At 37.0% G+C, this 23,914-nt stretch overlaps 2 protein-coding genes across 3 annotated transcripts in view; one reads left to right on the top strand and one right to left on the bottom strand.

Moving 5' to 3' along the window:
- prdx3 (peroxiredoxin 3) overlaps positions 1–3,586 on the top strand; it is a 254,629-nt gene extending 251,043 nt beyond the window's left edge. Inside the window, exons 1-7 of one of the 2 annotated variants that reach the window (XM_033979976.2) lie at positions 52–105; positions 880–976; positions 1,068–1,209; positions 2,008–2,143; positions 2,227–2,330; positions 2,966–3,131; positions 3,526–3,586. In XM_033979976.2, the coding sequence (XP_033835867.1) occupies positions 70–105; positions 880–976; positions 1,068–1,209; positions 2,008–2,143; positions 2,227–2,330; positions 2,966–3,131; positions 3,526–3,579 (735 nt within the window). In that variant the 5' untranslated portion in view covers positions 52–69 and the 3' untranslated portion in view covers positions 3,580–3,586. Of the gene's footprint in view, positions 1–51; positions 106–879; positions 977–1,067; positions 1,210–2,007; positions 2,144–2,226; positions 2,331–2,965; positions 3,132–3,525 lie in introns of those variants that run through there. The other variant, XM_055227066.1, reaches the window with a different exon arrangement.
- A 449-nt stretch (positions 3,587–4,035) lies between these two features.
- tm9sf3 (transmembrane 9 superfamily member 3) lies at positions 4,036–22,812 on the bottom strand. The gene is made up of 15 exons (XM_033979206.2): positions 22,402–22,812; positions 20,748–20,943; positions 19,713–19,835; positions 18,207–18,367; positions 17,501–17,578; positions 15,679–15,810; positions 14,789–14,955; positions 13,738–13,832; positions 13,513–13,643; positions 12,112–12,251; positions 10,569–10,637; positions 10,352–10,498; positions 9,273–9,356; positions 9,113–9,189; positions 4,036–6,378 (listed from the first exon to the last, which is right to left on the bottom strand). Exons 1-15 carry the CDS (start codon positions 22,492–22,494, stop codon positions 6,311–6,313), a joined length of 1,761 nt encoding a protein of 586 aa, XP_033835097.1. The 5' UTR covers positions 22,495–22,812; the 3' UTR covers positions 4,036–6,310.
- Between the last annotated feature and the right edge of the window lie 1,102 nt (positions 22,813–23,914).

Raw genomic sequence — 23,914 nt, 5'->3', positions numbered from 1 at the left:
CCAGGTTCATAACGACGTAATGACGTAATGACGTATCGGCCCCTCCCTCTTCTCCTGTCACAAACCAACATGGCGGCTACCATTGGAAGACTATTCAGGACAAGTGTAAGTGCAAGTTTTTAACCTCGCATTTTGTCTGGTTTTTACACTGCAGATACGGTTATATACAGCTCGTATATCGTTACTATCGTTAATTTGTAATGGTGTTTGCATGTGGTCCTTTTATGTATTCAGGCTGTTTGTTATGTCATGTGTCGTTCAATGTCCATGTGTTTAACCCGAAATTGACAAACTGCTGTGCGCAACTGTCAGAATAAGACAAAATAATGAAATAAATGTAATCATATCAGATTTTAAAAGGTTATTTGGACATGGCTTGTTTCTCTGTACCTACAAATGCTGTTTTGTTTAGGCTGTTTTGCAAATTGTTTAATGAATTAAGAGGTTTATGAGTCACCTGTTGTATGAAGGCAATCCAAGTGCAAGTAGCAGCATTGTCATACACACCCCTAAGGCTGCAACAAAATATATTGATAAATTTAACAGACATCTGCGTCGTATTGTAATTTTTTTTAATAAACCAAAATTATGAATTATTAATTGCAGTAAAGATAATAACCTATTTTAACTATCGTAATTGGATTATTTGCATATATACAGTTTTTGAATGTGAATAATGACAACTAGAGTAAAATTATATTCCCCCATCAACCCAAAACATGCAGTCGGTAAAATCCTCCAACTAGGGTAATTCTGACCAAGCCTCTGCTCTCAGCTTCTGATAGACGCCCCATTGGCATTGAAGGGTGGATCAAATGTAAAGGACAATAAAGTGTACCTTAAACGTATTATATGTTTATTTTATTTTTTTTGTCTTAGGTGAGGTTTGCTGCTGGAGGGCTCAGAGCAGCCACCTGTCAAAATGCTGCTAAAGTCCTCACTGCACCTGCCCTTCAGAAAGCCTGCTTCTCCACTGGTATGTTTTATATCTATATTTTATGTGATGTAGTTATCTTGAAATAAATACTAAAAAAAAAATTAAATGTTTATTTATCTTCTCTCATCAGGTTTGTCAAGATGGGGAGCTGCAGTCACTCAGCCTGCTCCTGCGTTCAAAGCCACGGCAGTTCACAATGGAGAGTTCAGGGAGATGAGTCTTGAGGATTTTAAAGGGAAATATCTGGTCCTCTTTTTCTACCCACTAGACTTGTGAGTAGATTGAGGCTGTACACTATAATCTACAATTAATTAAATGGCATTAATCCATCTAATCATAAAACAGAAATAGAAAAAAAAAAAATATTTAGGATAGCCACAATATTTTTTTCACAGCAAATTGCTGCGTAAACAAAGCTATCAATTTAATATAGAATAGTTAATTTATTTGACTATATATACCTTTTTTATTATATTTTTAACATAATAATTACTGAACAAAATAGTAAAAAGGGAAAGTTTATCATCTGAAGACTAATTTGTGGCATTTAGAAGATAAACAAAAAAATAGTAACAAATTGCCTGAAGAATTACAAGAGCCTCTTGTTAAGGTTAGCTATGATCAGTAAAGGTAACATATGGTGTGGACAATAACTTGCTGTTCTATTTAAAGGTGCTCTATAAAATATACCTGGTGAAAGGTCTGCTATCTGCCCGTCTACATAGAGTAGTTATTTCTTTGTCTGTAATGTTCCACAATCTGGTCTCTAACTCTTTTGTCTCCATGGAGACAAGCAGGTGACACCACCTGGCCAAGTTACAGGTCAGATCTGTGGAGAGGTGACCCCACTTACAGTAAGAATCTATTTTTGAGCAATAAACAATATATGCAAGATTGATATGTTTACTATTACTATGGAACACTCCAGGCAAAGCAGTGTCCTCTCCATAAAGAGAAAAGCAGGTGGCAAACCCTTCACCATAAAAGTTGCACAGTGCATAGTAAGTGGGGCAGCAAAGTAATTGTATAAGATTTATATTCTAATGGTTCCCCTTTGTCCCTCTCTCCAGTACGTTCGTGTGTCCAACAGAAATCATCTCCTTCAGTGATAAGGCCAGTGAGTTTCATGATGTGAACTGTGATGTGGTGGGTGTGTCTGTGGACTCTCACTTCACTCACCTGGCCTGGATCAACACTCCACGTAAGGTAAAACTACTGAATTATGAAGACTATAATATATACAAACTGTATTTTATTTAAGGTCTGTTGTGTGTGTTTGTTATATTTAGGCTGGAGGTCTTGGCCACATCCACATTCCCCTGCTCGCTGACCTGAACAAACAGATCTCCAGGGATTATGGGGTGCTGCTGGAAGGGCCTGGGATTGCGCTCAGGTACAATGAAGCATGCATTTTAATTTCTATTGCTATTCTACATAGACATGTATATAAACAATCATGTTCAATCGTCATGATTTTTTAATTTTTTTTAAGTTATTGCAAAGTGACCCAAAAAAAATGACCTTTTGATTAATAAAGATAAACTAAAATACATTTGAGTTATTTCCAAATAGCTGATGAGGTCAAACATTTTTTCTTAAATACTGAAAAGACAATTGTAAAAGTTCATTATTGCACTTCCAGAGCCAACAGAACCAGCACTATCCACTGTTTAGCTGTATAGGCAATTAGTGATGTTGTAATTTAATGATACATTTTATTTTCTATATCCTGCTATTTCAATTATATGAATTCAAGACCAGCCAGTTTCACAGATGCATGATGACTTTGAACTTTTCTGTTGCAAATACAGTGGGTGTAACAAATGAGTGCTTATCAGTTACACATGCCTACGGTGACATTTTGAAAAGACACTCCCTAGAAATCATACTGTTCAAATTCAGCATGTACTCTATTATCTTTAATTACAAATTTCTTCATATATATTTATTTCAGTACATTTATTATTTAAAGCTAACCTGCTTATTTGACTACCCACATTTGAATATCTTCTCTGTCCCTGTGTGCAGAGGCCTGTTCATCATTGACCCTCATGGTGTGGTCAAACACATGAGTGTGAATGACCTGCCTGTGGGCCGCTGTGTGGAGGAGACGCTGAGATTGGTCAAAGCGTTTCAGTTTGTGGAGACTCATGGAGAGGTGTGCCCCGCCTCCTGGACCCCCGACTCTCCCACGGTACGACTTCAACATCTTATATGATATTAAAAACTGGGGTACCTGACTTGTGAGTAGCTAATTATAAAGTTAAAGTAGAAAAGGTTTCAGTGGATCACACCTGGATGAATGAGGAATTACCTAATCTAATAATACAGTATTTAATCTCTCACAAACCTGGAAGTAAATGGGCAAAGTAAGTCAGTTGGCGACGCTTGGGTGGACCACACCAGTTTCACGTCTGAAAAAGGTTGTGCATGCGTTTAAAATTAATACACATGGCTGAACTGTTAAGATAAACTGAAATACCAACTTCCTTCTTTTGCGGTTTCAAAATCAGGTACCCCAGCTTTATTGATGTGCTTCATCCATTTTCTATGGCTTAATAATTAAATTGTAATCTTTTCCCTTTCAGATTAAACCAACTCCAGAGGGATCCAAAGAGTACTTTGAAAAAGTTCATGACTAAATTAAATTGAGTTTTTCAACATACAGTAATACAATATATGGCCATGAATAGTCTCATGCACATCTGTATTTGTCAAATTTAGTGGGTTAATAAAGATATTCTTTATTCTAAAATTATTCATTTTATTGCAATGCATCTAGTCTTTAGCCTGTAGACACAATGATTGACCAATTATGTTGACAATATTTAGAGGCCCAGAGAAAGACATGTACAAAACCGATAAGAAAATTGTCATACTAGCAATAAAGAATTTATAGGTTATATTCCCTAAAAAAATGCTTATGCAAACTATGTCCACTTTAACAGTTTTTATTAATGGATACACAGCAATGTATTAATCCCTTGTTTAATTTCCAATACCTTTTGAGTACCAAGAGATGTTATACTCATCAACACCAGAGGGCGCTGTGACGTTACTAGATTAAGATGCATAGGACATGGACCACGCTTAGTAACCCCTGTACATAAACATGTTTATTTTCTCTTTTTACAGCAAGTTAATATGCAGGTTCAAAATGTCTAATCAGACATCGGTACACAACATGAGGTGCCAAATCAACTTCAGTGGGGCGAGAACTGGAAATTAGAAAAAAAGGCATTGCCACTTCTCATACATTTAGGGTATATACGGTATTTACACAAAGTGGGAACAAAGCATCGAAACACTCCTGCTCGTTTGGTGGCTATGAAAACATCAAAAGTGTCCATAAACTTCACTTTGTACAGTATGTAGAAATAAAGCACACTGCCTCATTCCTCTGACATTCACAAGATGTTTTAGGGTTAGGCAGAAAACTAAACAGGAGGGAGATGGCTTACCCGCAGATGTAGAGCCTTAAAGCTTTAAATAATGGAATAAACCAAGAGTAGGAAAATGTATGTTTTTAAATCGAGGTGCCGATTTTCATTTGGGTTTTAGAAACAAGGACTGAAAGTAGCTGTGTACGTTTGTAGCTCGTGTAATAATCAATGGGGAGCAGACAAGCTAGCTATACTCACGTTTACATATTCACTTCTGCCTACAACACAATCTGTATCAAACCTGCTGTTACATTACATCTTTCACTTTCTCAGTTGCTACAAGTGCAGTAACCCTTAGTCTACTTGCTACACCATACCCTAATTCTACATAATCTCTAAACCTACCTAGATCTCTCTATTGTCCAGCTTGGTCCTTGCCTTCATGGACCAAAAATCTAGACTTTTGACCTACCAAATAAAGTGTTAATTGGAAATGGTTTCAAAGCAAACACAAATGGATAATCTTATTTTCCCATTAGACAGTGCCTAGACTGGCCATCCAGAAAGCAATTTTAACTGTATTAATGTTCAACTTTTAGGCAGTCCATTTGACACACTGATATAGAGATGCAATAGTGATAGAACTTGATAGTACTTATGCTTCACTAGAATTGCACACAGAAGGAAAATGAACCACTTCGTAAAATTAACAGTAGTTTTGGTAAATGAGTACAATAGGGTGAGCCAGTATCTAAAGTAACAACTGAATTAATATTGTGAAAACCTCTTTCGCTTTGCTGCCCACCAAAGCCAATTACAAGAGCTACAATAAACACCTTGTCCCAAAACATTAAATACACAACTAGAATAAATAGGTCTTTTTCAAAAACCCAAACTACTAATATTGTACTAATATTCTATGGAAATTAAAAGCTGCAGTGAGAAGAGTGAAATATGGTTTGGTGAAAACTTCATGCAATTTCAGGCAAGATGTAACAACGCCACCAGCCCCACCGCAAGCACCGAACAGAGGGAAAAAAACTGAACCAAATAACCAAAATATAATCTTTTGTTTTGAACTGAATGATTCATTAAAAAAAACAAAAAAAAACAAACACCCTGTAGTAAACCTGTACAACGAAAATACATTTGGGATCTACATCTAAAGGTACATTATTAAGGTTATATACACTCCCCCCTCATTCATATATTATCTTTACAAGTAGACTTCATTCAAACCCAAACATTAAGAAAACAAGACTTAAATGGGGGAAACAGGACCACGGCAAACGTCCTCTTTGTAAAAAAATTAGTTCTGACTGCACCTCTGGGCTGTACAGTGAAACCGCGAGACTAAAATATATAGACGGCATGGACTGCTACTGTAACAGGGAATCAAAGAGGAGTAAATGGCAATGGGGGAATGATTTGTAAGTGACAACAGTATTTTTAATTATTTTTGTTGGGGTGAAAAGTAAATCTGAACAAACTACTGCACTGTGGTAGTAACGCCATGTGACTTCAAGAATACAAAATAGAAACGACGTCAGAAAAACGGGCACAGACCCAACTCCAATGTTCTCTGACACAATAAACAAAGGCTTTCAATACACTTAGGCCTCTTCACTGAAGAGAGCTACACTATGTCCATCAATACACATGTATGTTCACTGGTCTCAGGTGGGACTGGGCCGGAGGAAACCAATAAGGAGCCAATGCAGCCTTCACCATTGCCCCAACCGCAGTATGTTATTTTTGAAAGCTTTAGATAAAAACCAAACCTCTCTTATGCTCACAGATTTGCTCTTGTCGTTTAGCGGCGCAGAAATTCATTCAGAAAGAAATGGAAAAAACTACATTGTATAAAGTGAGATTCTCTCAATCTCTTTGCAAAAAAGAAAAGTACTAAAGAATGACTTGTGCCGCCGTCTTCCCAGATTCTTGGAGGCAAATCCGCTCAGATCCCTGTTCCTGTGGTAGTTTCACATCTTTAGTCGATTTTCACGTTTGTGTAGATCTTCCTCACAAAGGCACTTGTCCCCATGTACCCCACAGCACCTGCAGAGCAAACATCAACTGTTACCAATGTGAAAATCAATGCAGGGTCGCAAACGTGTCATATCAATACATCTGTGTAGGACTTTCAATGCAAATGGTTGCCAGGGGACTATACTTTAACCGCAGTAGTCATTTCACTTAATTTACACACAATACAGTTTGTCACTGCTACTTTTGTCCATATGGTATATTTTGCATTTCTAATCAGTCAATATAATACAGTAAGATATGCAGTCTGTATCCAATACTTTATGATAAAATAAAACAAAGGCATGCAAACAATAGTTTATAATTACCATTATTATTAATTGTTTTAAGCAGCACTATATCACCAAAGAAAATACCTAGTTTGTGAATTCTGTTCACTGACCACAGTAAAGAAACTGACACTGATACGGTTTAAAGGAACACAAAGTGGACTGAATTACTTGTATATTTACGATCGTTTCACAGTATAAGCTAAATTATAAGATACCTTAAAACTGTAAGCAATAATAAAGGGCCCTCGCAGCCCTTACGACCGAGCAAGGGGACGCCACAGTGTGAGAACTACATATCAACCTTAGCTTGTGACATGTGATTCAATATTTCCAGTGTCATGTTGGAGATAAATGCTTATGGCCCATTGTAACTTTGCAGGGAGTGCTGGAGAGCCATTTTTAAAGATAGAATTTTAATCCACACATCATTTTGTCCAGCTCATCAAAATACGCAGACACATTGACTACATTGGGTTTGTCTGAATCTGACAATGTTTGCAAAAGTTATAAGAATTTTTATGCTTCTAAAGTGGCTGCATTGAGAGTTTACTGTTCCAAAATGCAGAGGACATGCCCTGTCTGCTTTAGCCAAGTGAGGTGGTCCTGGAAGTGGTCCCTAATCCCTAATTTCATCCTGTGGATGCTTGATATTTTAGTATGCCATCAAGAGAAGCTTCCAGACTCCACTGAAGACCAGGAGTCACCTGCTCTCCTTTTATCTGAGCAGAACCCTGCTGTTGAACTGATTTTTGATCTTGAACTAATTGCTGATCCAGTAGAGCCTCTAGTTACTCCTGACACGGGAGAGACTCCTGACACGGGAGAGACTCCTGATACAATGGAGCCTAATGCAGTACAGACTTCTGATATGGTGAAGCCTGATGATACAGTGGAGCCTGATGGAGTATAGACTCCTGATACAGTGGAGCTTGATGCAGTAGAGACTCCTGACACAGTAGAGACTAAGAGTCGAGTAGAGCCTGGAGTCCATGCAGAGCTGCTCTCGTCTCCCAAACCCAGGGGTAGATCTTCCATCTGCCGCTTCACTAGGTGGATTAGAAAATTATTTTCTTGGAGGAAGACACATTCCTCTTGATTTATTGGCATTCAATAAAAACTACAGCACATTGCAGAGTCAAATCAGTTACTGTTCTCTATATGGTTCCAGAAAGTCTTCTGTGCACATTCTTGTCCTCCATTGGGTAATTTCTTAGTTTGAACTACTATGATATTGTTGTAGTCTTATAAAAAAATTAGGTTTAGCCCTAGTTTATAACAAATGGTGGTCAAAATCTCATAGATTTTGTGTTGTAATGTGTTGTATGTTGTTTAATTGACATTTCACAATTTTCATGGTAGATTTATTGCTTTATATAGAGTCGTCAATGTTTCACTCACACAGTATTGATACCTTGTTTTCCCAGTGCATGTGCAGTTTTACCAGAAAATACAAATCGGTTCAATATAAACTCTGGAAAAAATAACTATAAAAAATAACTAGCTGTGCAATCTTATCACTGTCCTTCAGTTGAAGCTCCCATCCCTCCCTACAGGGCGGCAAAGGCAGTTGGTCCACTTTGTAAAAAAAACAAACAAACAAAAAACTACCGTTCGCTAATCACACTGACCACTAGTTTCAAAGTTAAAGCTGCCAGAGGCCCTGCAGAATGCCATTTGGCCCAAGCAATGTGGTTCCTAGTGGTTAAATTGATACGCCACACGAGGCCTTTCTTATCAGCACTTTTCACGCGAACAGTACAGTTAAACTGTTTAGCTCTAATTTAAACAATATGTGAAGGCAATAACGTGAGTCATCTTCTGTTGGATAAAACCCTTGCACAAGTTTGTTTTTTGGAGATCTGCATACTTTGATTCAAAATGGCCACATTCACATTGGTGATACAGTGTGGTACCAATTCAATTTTTTGCTCAGTGTTACATAAAGAATGAGTGTACCAAATTTAATTAGATTATGACAAACTTTTTTTTTGTCAAAAGACTTTGATCAGTGATATTGTCGATCCCAGGTTTTATCCAATGGTCTTCCTGTAGGATTTAGGGCGGGGCCATAATATCATTTTTTACATGTCCTGACGTGACCTATAATTTTTGAGGTGGCGCTACTGAGCCGTCTTTCTCCATGGGTCTTCACTCAAATTTCGAGCTCACTGAACTCTAATTTTTAATACCACTTGTCTATACATTATTGTTTCCTGCTTGATTTTTTTGCGATTTTTCCCAAAATTGTACAAATACAATAGGGGTCTGGCACGAGTGCGGGGTGGACGAGTCGCGGACACGCCCTCCTCGCACATTCGTGCTCGGGCCCCAATTACAGTGCCATCCTTACTTCACTTAATGACAGTTCAGTCCGAAAAAAATAATCTTTTGAGAATTAATGACTCATGTATTGTTACTTGTATCCATCCACACAATCAACTCATTTGCAATACATTCCTAACACTCAAACTCACCGCACATGATTCCCAGAGCAGTGCTGAAAACTGCCATGTAGCCGAAGTAGAAGGACGTCTGGAAAAGCCCATACATCCTAAAAGAGAGTGAGAGAGGTAAATTGATAAGACCAGAACTCTTCATTCAATCAGACGTGTGTGGTGATGTGTACAAACTCACTTGGTTTTAAAGAAATAGTAGTAAAAGGAGTACATGTAAACATAGACCGCCGTGGAGGCAGCAGACAGGAAGCTGGTCCATTGCCTGGAAAAAGAAGAACTCATTAAAAACAAATTAGGAAATATCCTTGTTGCTTTTCTGCTCAGAATTAGCCAGTTCAAACTGTCTACATTCAAGCAAACAGTCATTTGAATATTGCTTTAGTTTAGGTTCTATGTGAGATGCTCTTCCATCTAATACAAGTCTCTCCATTTGCCCAAAAATGGAACTGACATTAAGTGGACACTGGCTTGTAGTTTTTTATGAAGGTGTTACGGTAGTCGGAAATAACTTGATCTAAACTTTCAGAATGATAAAAAGTTAGGACTGTTTTGAACACTGCAGCATTTTGTTAGCAAATTTGCCTTATCCCCAGATAAACTTTATTAATAAAACATGGATTTATCAATCACCTGATACACTGCCTTGCCAAAAACAAAGTCGCCACCTGGATTTAACTAAGCAAATAGGCACGAGCCTCCTGCAGTTGGTCAGGTCTAGGTTCAGCAACAGTCTGTGCTCAAAGAATGAGGTCAGCTGACACCTGAATATACTGAATGACCAGGTTTTTCCATCCATGGATTTTTTCTTCCCTGATGGCACGGGCATATTCCAAGATGACAAAGCCAGGATTCATCGGGCTCAAATTGTGAAAGAGTGATTCAGGGAGCATGAGACATCATTTTCACACATGGATTGTCCACCACAGAGTCCAGACCTTAACCCCATTGAGAATCTTTGGGATGTGCTGGAGAAGGCTTTGTGCTGTGGTCAGACTCTACCATCATCAATGTACGATGGTGAAAAATTACTGCAACACTGGATGGAGATAAATCCTGTGACATTGCAGAAGCAAAATTGAAACAATGCCACAGCGAGTGTGTGCCGTAATCAAAGCTAAAGGTGGTCCAATGAAATATTAGAGTGTGTGACCTTTTTTTTGGCCAGGCAGTGTATTTGTCCATAGTTAATATGTTGAAATAACTACATTTAAAATAACCCAAAAACACCAGGTCTAATTTTATTAGTTTTGTCCTCACCATCTGTAGTCCTCGGCATTTAGCAGGAAGTACGTGCACACAATGGTGACGCAGACTGTGACGATGCACAGGATCACCAGCACCAGCATCATGAACCCGTACACGTAGTAGATTTTATAAGCCCAAAACGACGTGAAGATAAAGTACCTGGACAACATGGATTAAGTCAGGATTAATCTGGAAATATAATCTTCTATTGGTTATTTTATCAACATACATTTCAATGAAAATAGATCCAAATGGAAGGATTCCTCCCAAACACACGATGACAGCTGGCTCCATGAACCTGAAACACATTAGATTACATTAGACTTAAGCTTTTACTAAAAAACTTAAATAGATGTAGAGGTATGTTACCTTGCAGCAATGTTAACAAGGGCTAAAACTGATTTAAGTCAACTATTGTATAATTTAATATTTAAAGTGCCAGAAAAAGCCTTTCATGTGCATACAGTGTCCCTGCATTTTGAACAGAATTGATGAGAGCTGATGACGGAGATGGAGCCATTCTTTTTTACAACTCACTGCAGCTTCTTGTATTTTTCAACTTCTTATTTTCTACTTTCCTTCACAAACTGCCACTTAACTGATGTAAAACTATGATAAATATTCTTCACCACAGGTACTATCCCACCAAATCACCTAATTGCAAAATATATATTAATCTGTCAAATGCACTTTAAGTATATCTTGGGGTGGACAATATTGATAAAAATGAATATCTGAATATTTTTCGCATTATCTCAATACCAATATTCAGACAATACTTTAACAGCACATCAGGAATGTGCTAAAAATGTGCCTGTAAAAGTATTGGTTGAGGTTCAAGTCTCACAAAGGTGAATGGACTATAAAATGCAGATATATCACTTTATACCTTTGTTTTGTTTTACACTAGAGGTTTCTGTCTCCTTTTGAGGTCATTTATACTGGATATCCTAATTTTGCATATCTCCAAAACAACAATCGCAATATTATCCATTTTTGCTACATCTCCAACCTCCAAGTACATCAAAAACAAAATGATAATCAAATCAAATCACAATTTAGAGGCACAGTAATCAAATCCCAAAGGGTGCATTTATTTAAATAGTATGGCCTCTGTCTTCATGTTCTGAAATTGATGGCATTCTTAGTTAGATATAGATATTAGAACGTGATCATGTCAGAGAATATATCCTGTTTTTTGATGGACAATAAAACTTTTTGAAACCATTGCATTTGATTTTGGTTGTTTCAGTCTTATTACTCATTTCTTTTTGGCAACAGGCCCTATGTATCTACCCATTATCTGAGACACCAACTTTGTCACTCTGGATGTCCTAAACAGATGAAGCGTGTCAACTTGAGTGATCATATTTCCTCTTTATCATATCTTGACGCAATATAGTACTGCTTTCCAGTCAAGAATGTGTACACTAATTAATCAGTGAGACAGTCAGACTACTGAGATGATATGACTTTGCCTGGAATGTTCCACAGTATAGCACTGAACTTATCTCCACTGAAACAATCATGTGACACCATTATGCCAAGCCCACTTACAATATGAATGCATGTTTTTCAAGGTATTTTCTTAGCAATAATATATCTAAAACTGAATAAAAGGTAGATCATCCCCTCTACACAATACTTGCATAGTGCATATTAAACTAATAATGGGCTGAACTGTCACAAACAAATACGCTGCTCAGAAATAATACAGTGCAGAATTATATGGCAAAATTTAAATGCATAATTTAAACCAATAGTATTCGTACCATTTCTTCTCAGGGATTGGTCGAGGGACAGCGTTGACTCTACAGGGAAAGTTTGGCTGTCCTGAAAGATTTCTCCCCAAAATGGTTCCCACGAGGTTCAGAGGCAGGATCACGAAGAAGCAGATACAGCACACAGCCACCTACAGACAGGGAAATAGAGTTTTAATAGATCACCCATCAAGACAAAATGTGGATATTGTAGATTTAACAGAAAGGCTGCATCGTCATTACTACTTCTTTTGAATCTGTGTCCTTGTAGAAGTTACTGATAAGATGTTAAGCATCGTAAGGTGTCCAAAAAAGGGCTATATAATTTCAAATTATTTATTATTATTATTATTATTATTATTATTATTATTATTATTATTATTATTATTATTCAAGTTAATGTCAATGAAGAAAGAGAAACATTTTGTCAGTGCAGTGGAAAAGATTGTTGAATTTATTTTGCTTGTGTAAAGACCTTATACAACTTTTATATTCCAAATACAGTTTATATAATTAAACACATATCTCTCACCCTCTTACATCAGTAGTCAGGCGTTCGGGGGATTTTCTTACCGTTTTTAACATTATTGTTGCATTATCTGTCTAAACCCAGTGTTTCCCACAGGTTTATACTGAGAGTATGGTGGCACAAGCGAGACATATTTGAATCATCTTATTACTTGTATAAATGTTACTTATTGCCTTTGCTAATCAAAAGAACTAATTATAGATTAAACACAGTCGCTTTCATAAACATATAAAAGTAACTAAGTATGAAGTAGCTGTTGGTTCAGCTTGTTTATAGACTGGCTGGCTACAATAGCCTCTATTCTATTCTATTAATGGGAATCTTGGTAAACCTGTTATTTTCCAAAATATACTTTCTTTAATAGTGGAGATTTATGCCAATATATACATGTTGTTAAGAAGTTGCATCAACATTAACATGCACCAAGAATTAACTAAACCTTTTCAGTATACTTTACATTTCATTTACATATTATTTCACTTTTGAAATGTTTGGAGGCATTTTTACCTCTTCATTTATGTGATGATTTAATAACTATTCATAATCTAGGTTTTCTTGAGCCTTGAAACATTTCATAATACAGATAACTTTTGTGTGAACCTTAATCATTTTTCAACCTTAAGACCCAAACCACATATCCAGATTATCTATTGGGTCAGAGCATGCTCTGCATACTGTTCTCTTGTTTTCTTTATGATTCAATGCAGTATTTAAATAAACTGTGTAGGTTTGATAGACAATAAGAATTTCAGCGAATGTAAAATTATGTTTTATGTAGATTTGAATTCTAGATTATTATCTATTGGGTCAGAGCATACTTTTCATACTCTGAAAACCAGATATTCTGTCCAAACCACAGGGAGGTGCTGCAGTGTGAAACTTACCATGGTCCCAAAGGGGATGGCTCTGGAGGCGTGGTAATAAATCGCAATGAAGTTTATGAAGAAGGCCGTCCCACACACCATAGCAGGGATCATGAACGCCCCAATAAACATCTGCTTTATCCACCTCCTTCCTGTGTAACAAAATAAGAACAGCATTGCCAAAAGGGATATGCAAAGTACTAGATCTCTACTATGGTGAAATAGGATTATTCGTTAAACTATTACCTCCTTGTTTTGCGTACAAGCTTCCTCCAAAGTACCCGTTGACAGGAGAGGTGGCGGCATACACAAAGATGGCGGTGCTCAGCATGGATCCTCTCCTGCAGAAATAAAGTGTTGTCAAGCATGCACTCTTCCAAATTACATAAGCACAAAAATAAGCTAATGACAGCCGCTGCATAGAAATCACTTGTGTACAACTCTTTCATAATTTAGTACTAATAGGTTTTCATACAACTATAATATTACCTGCAAAACTGGATGTACCAACTGATCTTGTAGGGCAAGGTCTGTACAAATCAATGCTTAGGAAAATATATTACTCAGCATTACTTTCTACTTACCGTCATCCTCTTAATGCAAAAAGTTTGTAATGCATGCTAGTTCCTTCATTTTTTACTTTTTTTCTTGATAAAACTTAAATTTTACATTGTTCATACAGCATTTAATAGCCATTGTGTTGCAGTTGCAGTGTTCCGTCCTTAAAATTTTACCAGTGAGAGGTGGGCAACCATAGTGTAGGGCCCGGGAACTCATCTTCAGATCTCAAGTTAGGATCTTGGTCAGGATTAAATAACCCTCACCCTGGAAGATAATGGGGTTGATGGAGGGGACTAGCATACTGAAAGGAAACTTAACCCAACCTGGGACACTGAACCTGGAATCTCCTTGCTGTGAGGGAATAGGGCTACCACCTTTCAGATTATAGAACGGGATACTGCCGTAATCCTAGATGGGAGCAAGAGCCAGTTGTTCCTATTGATAACATTGTACTTCACCATGAAATAAGGCAAATGCACAATTGTTGGTCCTGACTATTTCTGTTAGTGACTGCACCCAAGAAATCACTGTATTACAACAAAATCAGCTCTTAAACAATATTTATTTATCTGCCCCATCTGTATTAAATATTATTGGTGTATGGAATGTTGTAATGTCATCTGAAACCCAAGCACAGAACTTGCTCTGGTACTTGTCTTCCGCCTTAATCTATTACCATCACAATACTCATAGTGGGGCTATTCTGAGTTAAGCAGGAAAATCTGGTCTCACTCACTCTGTGTACAGATCCTCCACCATGGCCACGATGATCACAATGAGGGACACGGAGAATATCTGGCAACCCGACCCGATGAGAGATGAGAAGATAAGTGGGTGACTGGAGGGCCGAAACACATCTCCATGAACCTGCTTCCAGCCGTACTCATCCCCCAGGTCTCTGTCCTGTTGGTGCACAATCAGGAAGAATTAGAAACATGATGCCTAGTTGGGATATTTTGCCAAATAAAATCAGTGGAAGTAAAAATTTAGCTTCCTGTTATATGCAACTTATAGCTTTTGAATGTAAAAAAGTCCTAAAATGCATATAATATTTAGTTATATGGTTAATCACTATGGTAACTGTCTAACTATTGTTCTGAAACCAGTGCTTAGATAGATGTGGACTGCTGAGGGAAATGTAACTTTGGTGTTTGATACTATGTCATTGCTCATTTCAGTATTGTTTTCAAAGTTCTTCCAGTTGAAAATGAGCAGACAAAAATTCAAGTTAATTATTTTGTGTTTATTGCCGTGACGATATTCAGATGATATTAAATGTGCTACAAATATGTGTGTGCATGTAAATAAGATTCAAGTGTCACTCAAACCCTGAATGGATTATAAAATACCCAACTAAAGTGCAGAAATATCCCTTTATATTGTTATATGACCCTCTTTGTTATAGCTTATACTCTGCACACACAAAACAGCTATTGCAATATGTGATACTCATTTTTCAATAGATCTCACTAATAAAAAAATCCTGCAATATTGAGGTAGTACAAGAAGTGATTATGTAAATATTATGCAAACTTTTATTTCGGCTTCGGCCTCACATAAATCATCTATAATAACGATGACACTTGGATTTCAAAAGACACAAACAAAAGTAGGTGGTTAATTTACCATGTCATCCATTTCTTCCTCTTTGCTGTATCTGGCGTAGTCTTTCCGCAGTGTTCTCATTAAAATCATGGACACCAGACCAACCAGGAAGATGACCATCATGAAGGAGTTGAAGATGGAGAACCAGTGAATCTAAAACAAAACAAAACATGAATTTATATAGTACTAAAAGCAGGAATGATAAAAGGCAATAAACAGCAATGTCTCTTGAGCTTCAACTTCACAGAACAAGTCAAGGCCAGACCTATAATTACACACATTTGAAATACCCTGAATTTGTTAAGGCAGCGGCTGAATACTGATATTGTGAAAATATTTTTAGCTTGACCCAAATATGGATGGTTCATGCCTGTACAGTACAAGCCCTAAAAACTTACTTTCAAATAAGTTTCAACTGTAAATCACAGAGACATGTCTGGGTCACTGTAAAGTAAAAGTTATATTCTAAAAATCTTTGACATTAGAACTTGAAGCAAAAGTAAGATGCAGACAAATGCTACAATATGACCTCAAGACAGAAGAATTAATGATGTCCTCACACCAGCAGGTTGCAAATAATAGATGTAAGAAAATAAAATGAGTGATTAAAATACATGGGAAGCTGAAGTTAATTCTATATTTTTGACCTTGTGCTGTAAAATCAATAGGACAAATAAAAGGGCCAATATTTCTAAACCACAACAATACACATTCACATTCACACACTCACATTGATTTGGTAAAGTGGCAATACAACACCTATAAAGGAAAGTTCTTTGCAATAAGAATGGAGCCAAGAGAGATTTCCACCATGACTGTAGTACCAATTATTTCTACTAGAAATATTATTTTAAATTTAAATCCTTAAAAAGGGGATGTACCTGTTGTATCTCCCCATGTATTTGAGCAAAATATGTCTTGCCCCAGCACATATTTAATGTATTTTAGCTCTTTAGCTCTTGCTGTCGCATCTAAGTAGAAAGTATTTTATTGTCTGATACACAGTAAGTGCGTATTAACATGCTAGATGTTGTTAGCTTTACCATTACTGCAAAACTCTGCTCTGATCTCAGAGTTGCAAAAAGAGCTTATGAACTCATTCATCACAGTGATTAATTAGGACGCTTGGTATCCATAAGTTAATAAGGAATAACTTTGGACCACTGCAAATAGTTTAAAAGAAGTAGTTTACACATTTTTTAAAGACAAATTATTGTTTACATTTAAACAGAAATCTAAAATGAGTATGCAGAAAAAAGTGGTTTAAATTCAAAATACAGTTTAACAAATACCAGAAAATTAGTTGATAGGGTGCGAGTAGCAGCTGGTGGATACCGTTGTGGTGCTAGTGTAGTGTCCTTTTTAAAAGGTCAGGATTAAGACTTTGAGCCATCAGTACTGTCAGAGTCACGATAAAGAGCAGACACAGAGCTCTGCTACTGTACTCTCTCCAGATATATGTACAAATCTAAGAGATAAATATTAAGATAATGACACAGCCAATGGAATTTGTATATCATTTTGGCACAGGGGTACTTCAGTTTAATTTTATCAAGAGATACAATGATCTGGCAGAAAATCATAACAAAGCAGTATGAAATCTTAAAACACAGAGCTGAACAAGGCCTTTTTAAACTTGGTTCTTTCTCAAAGGCAAAGGAGTCAACTGCTAAATTGTTTTAAAACTATTTTAAATCAGTGTTCATACATATTCATGATATTGTGGTTATATACAAAATTCCTGAGTGTCTATGCCACAGAACATGGCTCAAAGGGGCAATCAACTAATTTACTTAATTAAATGCTAAAAATTCCCTTTGATATGCATAGTATTTGAACTCACTCTGTGCTGGAAGAAGGATGGGTCGAGGTACTTGTCAAATCTGTCTTCAAACTTCACATCTGACTTCTTCCATTTCACCTGAGAAATAAAACAAAAGACTTTTATTAGTTTCATTTTTGACAGAGGTGCAAATCATTTAAATTTAAAGGAGATATACTGTTCCAAATCACGTTTTTAGAGCTTTTAACCATATTATAATTGTTTCCTCTTCTCATTTACCGACTCAAAGTTGAATTGAAAGTGATTCATGTGTGTTTGAGTAATCATTTTTCTCCTGCATTCAACACTACCTAAGTTTTCATGAACACTAGTACACACCCACTGCTGTTTACATACTTCATCCTCCAAATGTATCTTAATCAGTGATACATGTAGGATTCACCAGCGGCCCATAGACATTTTGGCACAAATTTTTAAAAGTCTGCTGCTCGCCATCCATGGGAGGGGGGCGACAGCGTGCGGCACTTTGTTGTGACATTAACAGCTACATATCATAAAAGGACAGCCTGGAATCTACACTTAATATTTCATTGGGCACTGCAATTTTACAACCAATATCAATCAATATTGCGATTTAAAATGCTCTAAACATAACACAGTGATCCACGGATTTCATAGATACTATATAGCAGACAAAAGCACAATATGTCTTCTTTAAAACCATGGCAACTTATGAAAACAGGATGCTCAAACTGTCAGTACGTACAGAATAGGACATGGCGATCTTTGTGTTTGGAATAAGTCGGACTTTGCCTTCGCTGGTGAGATTCACATCCACGATCCTGTTCCCGTTAAATCCAATCTCCAGCTTCTTGTAGGTCCACAGATAATGGTCTTCTCCATTCTCATCCGCCTCTCCAACAATCCCTTTAAAAAATAAATAAATAAAAGAACACATGTTAAGATTTTTCTAAATTGCATTTTTAAATAACAATATTGAAATATTGAATTTTTACTTCACTTCAGAGCCATTATCTATGAGAATATCCATAAAAATTATCCACACTGACAAACTGACCTGTGCATAAAAAGTATTGAACACGTCATTCTTAAATAATTCAGACAATGTTGTGAGAGAAACGTCATTGGACAAATGCATCTGCAAGCCACAGAATCAACTCTCACTCAACAGGATGTGAGTTCAAAGTCTTTGTTTATTTTATGTCATTTTACAGCACTGTGTGACGAGTGACACATGGAAAAAGCAACTGTTTGATTTGAGACCAATCCATCTACAGAAGGCCGTATTTCTACTTTCAACAACCATCAGTAAACTAAAGTTAGATTGATGTCTCTTGTGTATAAAACGAGTACACACACAGCAAACCAAATTGCAGGATTTCAGTTGGCATCACAACATTCTATAGCCCAATGATATTTAAAAAGATGGGGGGCACCCCTAAAATTTAAATTAATATTGTTAAAATGTAGATTTTTTTGTTGTAATAAAGTTGGTTCAGGTGTCTAATCACAAACAGAAATGATCAGGATCAACATTTGTGCATTTACCTTTTGGATATTTCATAAGAAAGTGCAACGTTATCAATGATGTAACTGTCTCTTGCTCCCCATTTGAGTCACATTCTTGAATCTGAAAACCACCGATTCAATGTGTGATCCATCATTAGAATAACAAAAACCCACTTATCACTGAAGCCAAACAATCCACGGATATCAACAGAGCAGAGCATAAATCTGTATACATTTAGCCATACATGCCTTCAGCAGGTCATAGGATAACTGTGTTTTGTTACATCTCTAAGTCATTCAAGCAAGGACACAACTGGTTTCTCTGACTCTGGGCAACAAGATAAACACAATATGCTCGTTTGCAGCACAGACAATGGGGTAAGAAAATATAGAACATTACAGGGTCCAATCTGATCACACATAACCTGGCATTTGCGCTCACACAGCAAAGTAAAAGGAAACCAAGTCATGATATTGGCAATTTTCTGTCTTAATTCACACAAAACCCTTCCCTGCACATTACTGGTAATTTTCCCAGGAAACTGCCAGATTAAAAATACAGGAAAATCAGTTCTGGCTTCTTTGATACATGACCCTGTTCTTGCACAATTGTAGGTTAATTCCCTGGTCGGGCTGCATGTGTGAATGTGGCTCAAGATTTATCATTAGGAAAGTAAACTCCTTCCACACCTTGATAGATGAAACTGTGTTAATGAATAGGTCATAATCTGAAGTCACTCACCCCAGATGGGAAGGTCGTCGATGTACATTTGGTACCAGTAGTGGTTCTTTATGGCATAGACAAAGGCATCCCGCTTGTTCTTGTCTAGTTCAATTTCACAGTACGTTGTCTGCATCACTTCCTCTGTAATCAGAAAGACATGATGAGATTAGGTAAAAGTTTCAAATAGATTTTAGATATAGATTTTATTTAATATTAGTTAAATGTCAAGGTAAGAATTTATAACAATGATTGTGTCACTGCAGTGATAAAGAGCAACATGTTCCTGATACTGTGCAACTACTCCATGTAAATATGAGCAGTCCAGATTACAGCTGTGCCATTAGGATCACAAAAATGTATCGAAAAGATGGCTAGGACTAGCACTGCGATATACTTATAAAATTATCTTTTACAGATAAAATGTTATGAGATTTTTCATAGTCTATGCCGTTTTTTCTTTTAAAGATTCCAGAGCAGCCAATTACCCATCTGCAATATTTGGAGGTGGACATTTTAAAATATGAAATGACTATAAACTTAGTGCCAGTAGAATGCACTACTACAAAATAGAAAAGCAATACACGGTAATATCTATGATTTAGGCATCCACGGCCCTGTTTCATTGCAAACATCTGTGCAAAGATCTTGTAGTCACATTTAGTTCAATGCCTTCATCACATTATAATGCTCAAACACAACTTTCAGACTGCCTTTTGACATATTTTGTTTTAATAGAACTGAATTTACTGTGTCAGAAAATATCACATTAATATAATATTGTATTATTTGTCAACCAAGGATCAAAATGTAAACATCTGAAAATGTTCTGGTCAAATTGGATTTTACTATATATTTTACTATGGATTACTATGGATTGATCATTTATTTCAATCCATGTATATTGTGATTAGCATTTTACAGCAATAATTTGTGCCATGCATTGGTATAATTTTATGGAGAATGTTCTCAGCATAAATATTTGTGCCAACATGAGCAGCACTGACTGCCCTCATTGGGTGAAAGTATGCATTTAAAACTATAGTAAGTAAATACCTTTGAACTTTATGTCCAAACCACTGAACTCCAACTCCACTCCCTGCAGAGCCTCTCCCAGCGTCTCATGGTAGTGGCTGATGGTTTTCTTGTTGCCGACGCAGAACGGCAATGAGAAATATTTGTACGTCTCCTGACGATTGTGGTAAGGCCCCACTGTGTTCATCCATAAAACTATTTCCTCCTTATCTGTGTACTGAGAGGAAACAAGAAGACAGGATTTTATTGTGAAAGTCCAGAAATGCAACACTGGTTGTACCTGACTGACCACTTTCATATATTCAGGATTTAAGATACTGTAATAGAGCAGCTATAATATTTGCAGGGTGAAAGATAATACTGACAAGCAAAATGATAATCACAGGCATGCAAAAACTCTATTTTAAAATTGTGGTAAGCTTTGATCATTACAACATGCAGGTTAAGCTTCCTATATACCAGGAAACCTTCTGTTACTGTTCCTAAGACAGTTTTCCTTTAGTTATTAAATAGTTCATACGGTAAACAGACATATTAGAAAGTTATAAAAGATCATAATTTTGAATGCATTGGTAATCAACACTATGCAGCTACACAATGTCACTAAAATACAGTTTTAATTAACAATTATCACAATTAAAACAATGATTGCAGTTACATTCACACTTATACTACAGTTATATTATTGACATGTAAACAGTAAAATCATAACATTTCTTTCAGACCATGATTACTCACATCAGATTTTGTGGTTTACATGTCATTTAAATAATCTTAAACGTCATGAAGTCAGTTAATAATCAGGCTTTAATGTGCGTGTGAACAGCCACTGATAGACACTTTAAAAGAGTCCTCTTTCCACAGAATTACAAAATGTATGTCAGCATGAATGACTTATTATTCAAAGCCTTGAAGTTGAGAACACTTGGCCTTCCTCAAGATATGACATTTCTATTGATATCTGACAGCTGCGTTTAAGCTTTGAAACAAACCAGTCATTGGATTCAAAGCAATTACATGTTATTTCCTTTTTTTAAATGAATTAGGACTAGTGCCCACAACAGCTAGAGCCACAACGCAGTGCAACAAGGAAGTACTGTCATTCATATGTTTTAATCCATTACTCCAACTTCATACAAGCATATTAAGTGATTAAGAGCTAAGAACAATATAATAAAGCATAGTCTACAGCACGTAGTTGTCGAAAAGGAATATGACACAGACGGGCCTTTTGAACCGGTGTTTTCCTTCAGTGTTGGATAATTTACCAACCATTGTCCTCTTGTCTCATATCCCCTTGTTTGAAAATACATGAATATAAAATGTATTGATTCTGGTAGTGATTTCTGTAGATTTTAGAGAACATTTAGTGATCTAACTTGAGTTTACGCTTGTGTGTGAAGAAAAGCTTGTATGATGGGCATGCTAACAGGCTAGCAACTGCCGCTAGCAATAAGCACTAGTTAGGCCGATAAGTGCGAGCAGGTTTACTGGCAATTTTCAAGCTTTACTGCAAGATACATCAAAAAACATGCACTGAAAATTAACAATACAACTGTGGCGACGTGTCATGTCTCCCACTGTGCATATAAAGACACTATTAGCAGACAGCACATAGCACAAACGTCCATTATTTTCACGGCTACGTTATTTTCAATCGGCCTCCGTCTCTTACCGTGTGCTCGTGTTCATCTGCGTGTACCGGTAATAAAGATCCCAAAGCTACCAGAAACGCCACTAGGGCCGATTTCAACCTGGACGGGCCCATGATTTGTCGGAGAAAGTGTGCAGAAAGATTGGGATGTTAGCTTGGGAGGGCTATCCCACCTTCTTCCTGGTTGTGTGACAGAGGCGATTTTTGGGATGCTCTACGTCCGTACGCATATGGCCGCTCATCGCACTCGCACCGGATTGGTCAGTTCAGGTCACGTGGTGGAAATGGACCAATGAAAACGCAGAGCGGCGGTGTAGGGGCGCATTCAGCAGCACTCACGCCGGAGCGCCCGCAACCTTCAGCCACGTCATCCGACTGCCAAGACTGGAGTAGCTTCACCTTTCTCTTCGGAGCTCCCTTTATCTCTACACTACACTTGCTCCAACTTGTTCTTGACTTTATTGGCGGACGGTGTATTAACGCCACCTTCAGGACTGCTTTGTGCTGTGTGTATAGGCAGTGTTAAAATATGAAGTCCACCATGAATAGTCACAAATATTCCCTTTTACACCTGCGTGTTTATACAGTTCTTTCTCTCAGCAGATGATCCAAATCTTCTTCAGTGATACTCGCTCGAACAAATGGAAACACAAGTCAAAACTGTCGCCAATACTTCATCTTTCATCTTCATAGCATCAACTTAACTTCAGCAAATATACTACCAAATATAGGCGTACTGAAACTGAGCGTTGCTGTACCTATTCTTCCAGTGTGTGTATAGTCTAGTTAACAATTATAGTTGTCTCAATGTTAAAATTGGCTGTGATTAATTGATTAACTGGTGTCAGCCCTATAGTACACATACAACTAGAGTACCATGCAGTTTTATTTTATAGCCTAAATTTCCTACCTGTGAGGACGTATAGTATAGTACAGTACAGTACAGTACACTATAGTATAGTATTATAGTTCATTATTGTACCGAGGTCATATGAAGATAAGGACTGTGATAACAGCTGAGACTCATAGATATGTGTCAAGACAAATATTCCAATCTATCTAATAACAAACAAACTAAATAGGCCAAGACCTACAGATAGGAATAATGGCCTGACTTGTTACTCAGACACACCCCGGAAGGATGCTCATCGTAGCCTGATTGGACAGTGCAAAATGCCAAGAGGCCTGGCTGGCCTGTGCACCAACGAAGAGGTGCCAAGTCTGAACCATGGTAGCCACTCTTTATAGTTTGAGTATAAAAGTTATTGCAAAAGCGTAAACATCCACTTTCTGCATGGGAATGTCAACACAGACTCCTGGTACAAGTGTAGCTTAGTATCTTCTATTTGATTAAGTAAATTCTCTGGACTTTATTTCAGTTTCAAGTATATTCTTTATCTAAGCAGAAACTAACAAACTTGACAGGAAAAGGCTGTTTTCCTCAACATACCCTGTGCTTTTGTGAGAAAGAGTTGAAATATTCTTTTCAGTATTCATCTTTATTCTACAAGCTAAATAAGTGCGACTGTGATAT

This window comes from Periophthalmus magnuspinnatus, chromosome 15, assembly GCF_009829125.3.
Source record: "Periophthalmus magnuspinnatus isolate fPerMag1 chromosome 15, fPerMag1.2.pri, whole genome shotgun sequence".
Classification (NCBI taxonomy): domain Eukaryota; kingdom Metazoa; phylum Chordata; class Actinopteri; order Gobiiformes; family Gobiidae; genus Periophthalmus; species Periophthalmus magnuspinnatus.
Note: the sequence above shows the minus strand (reverse complement) of the source record. Positions and strands in the feature narration are given on the sequence as shown.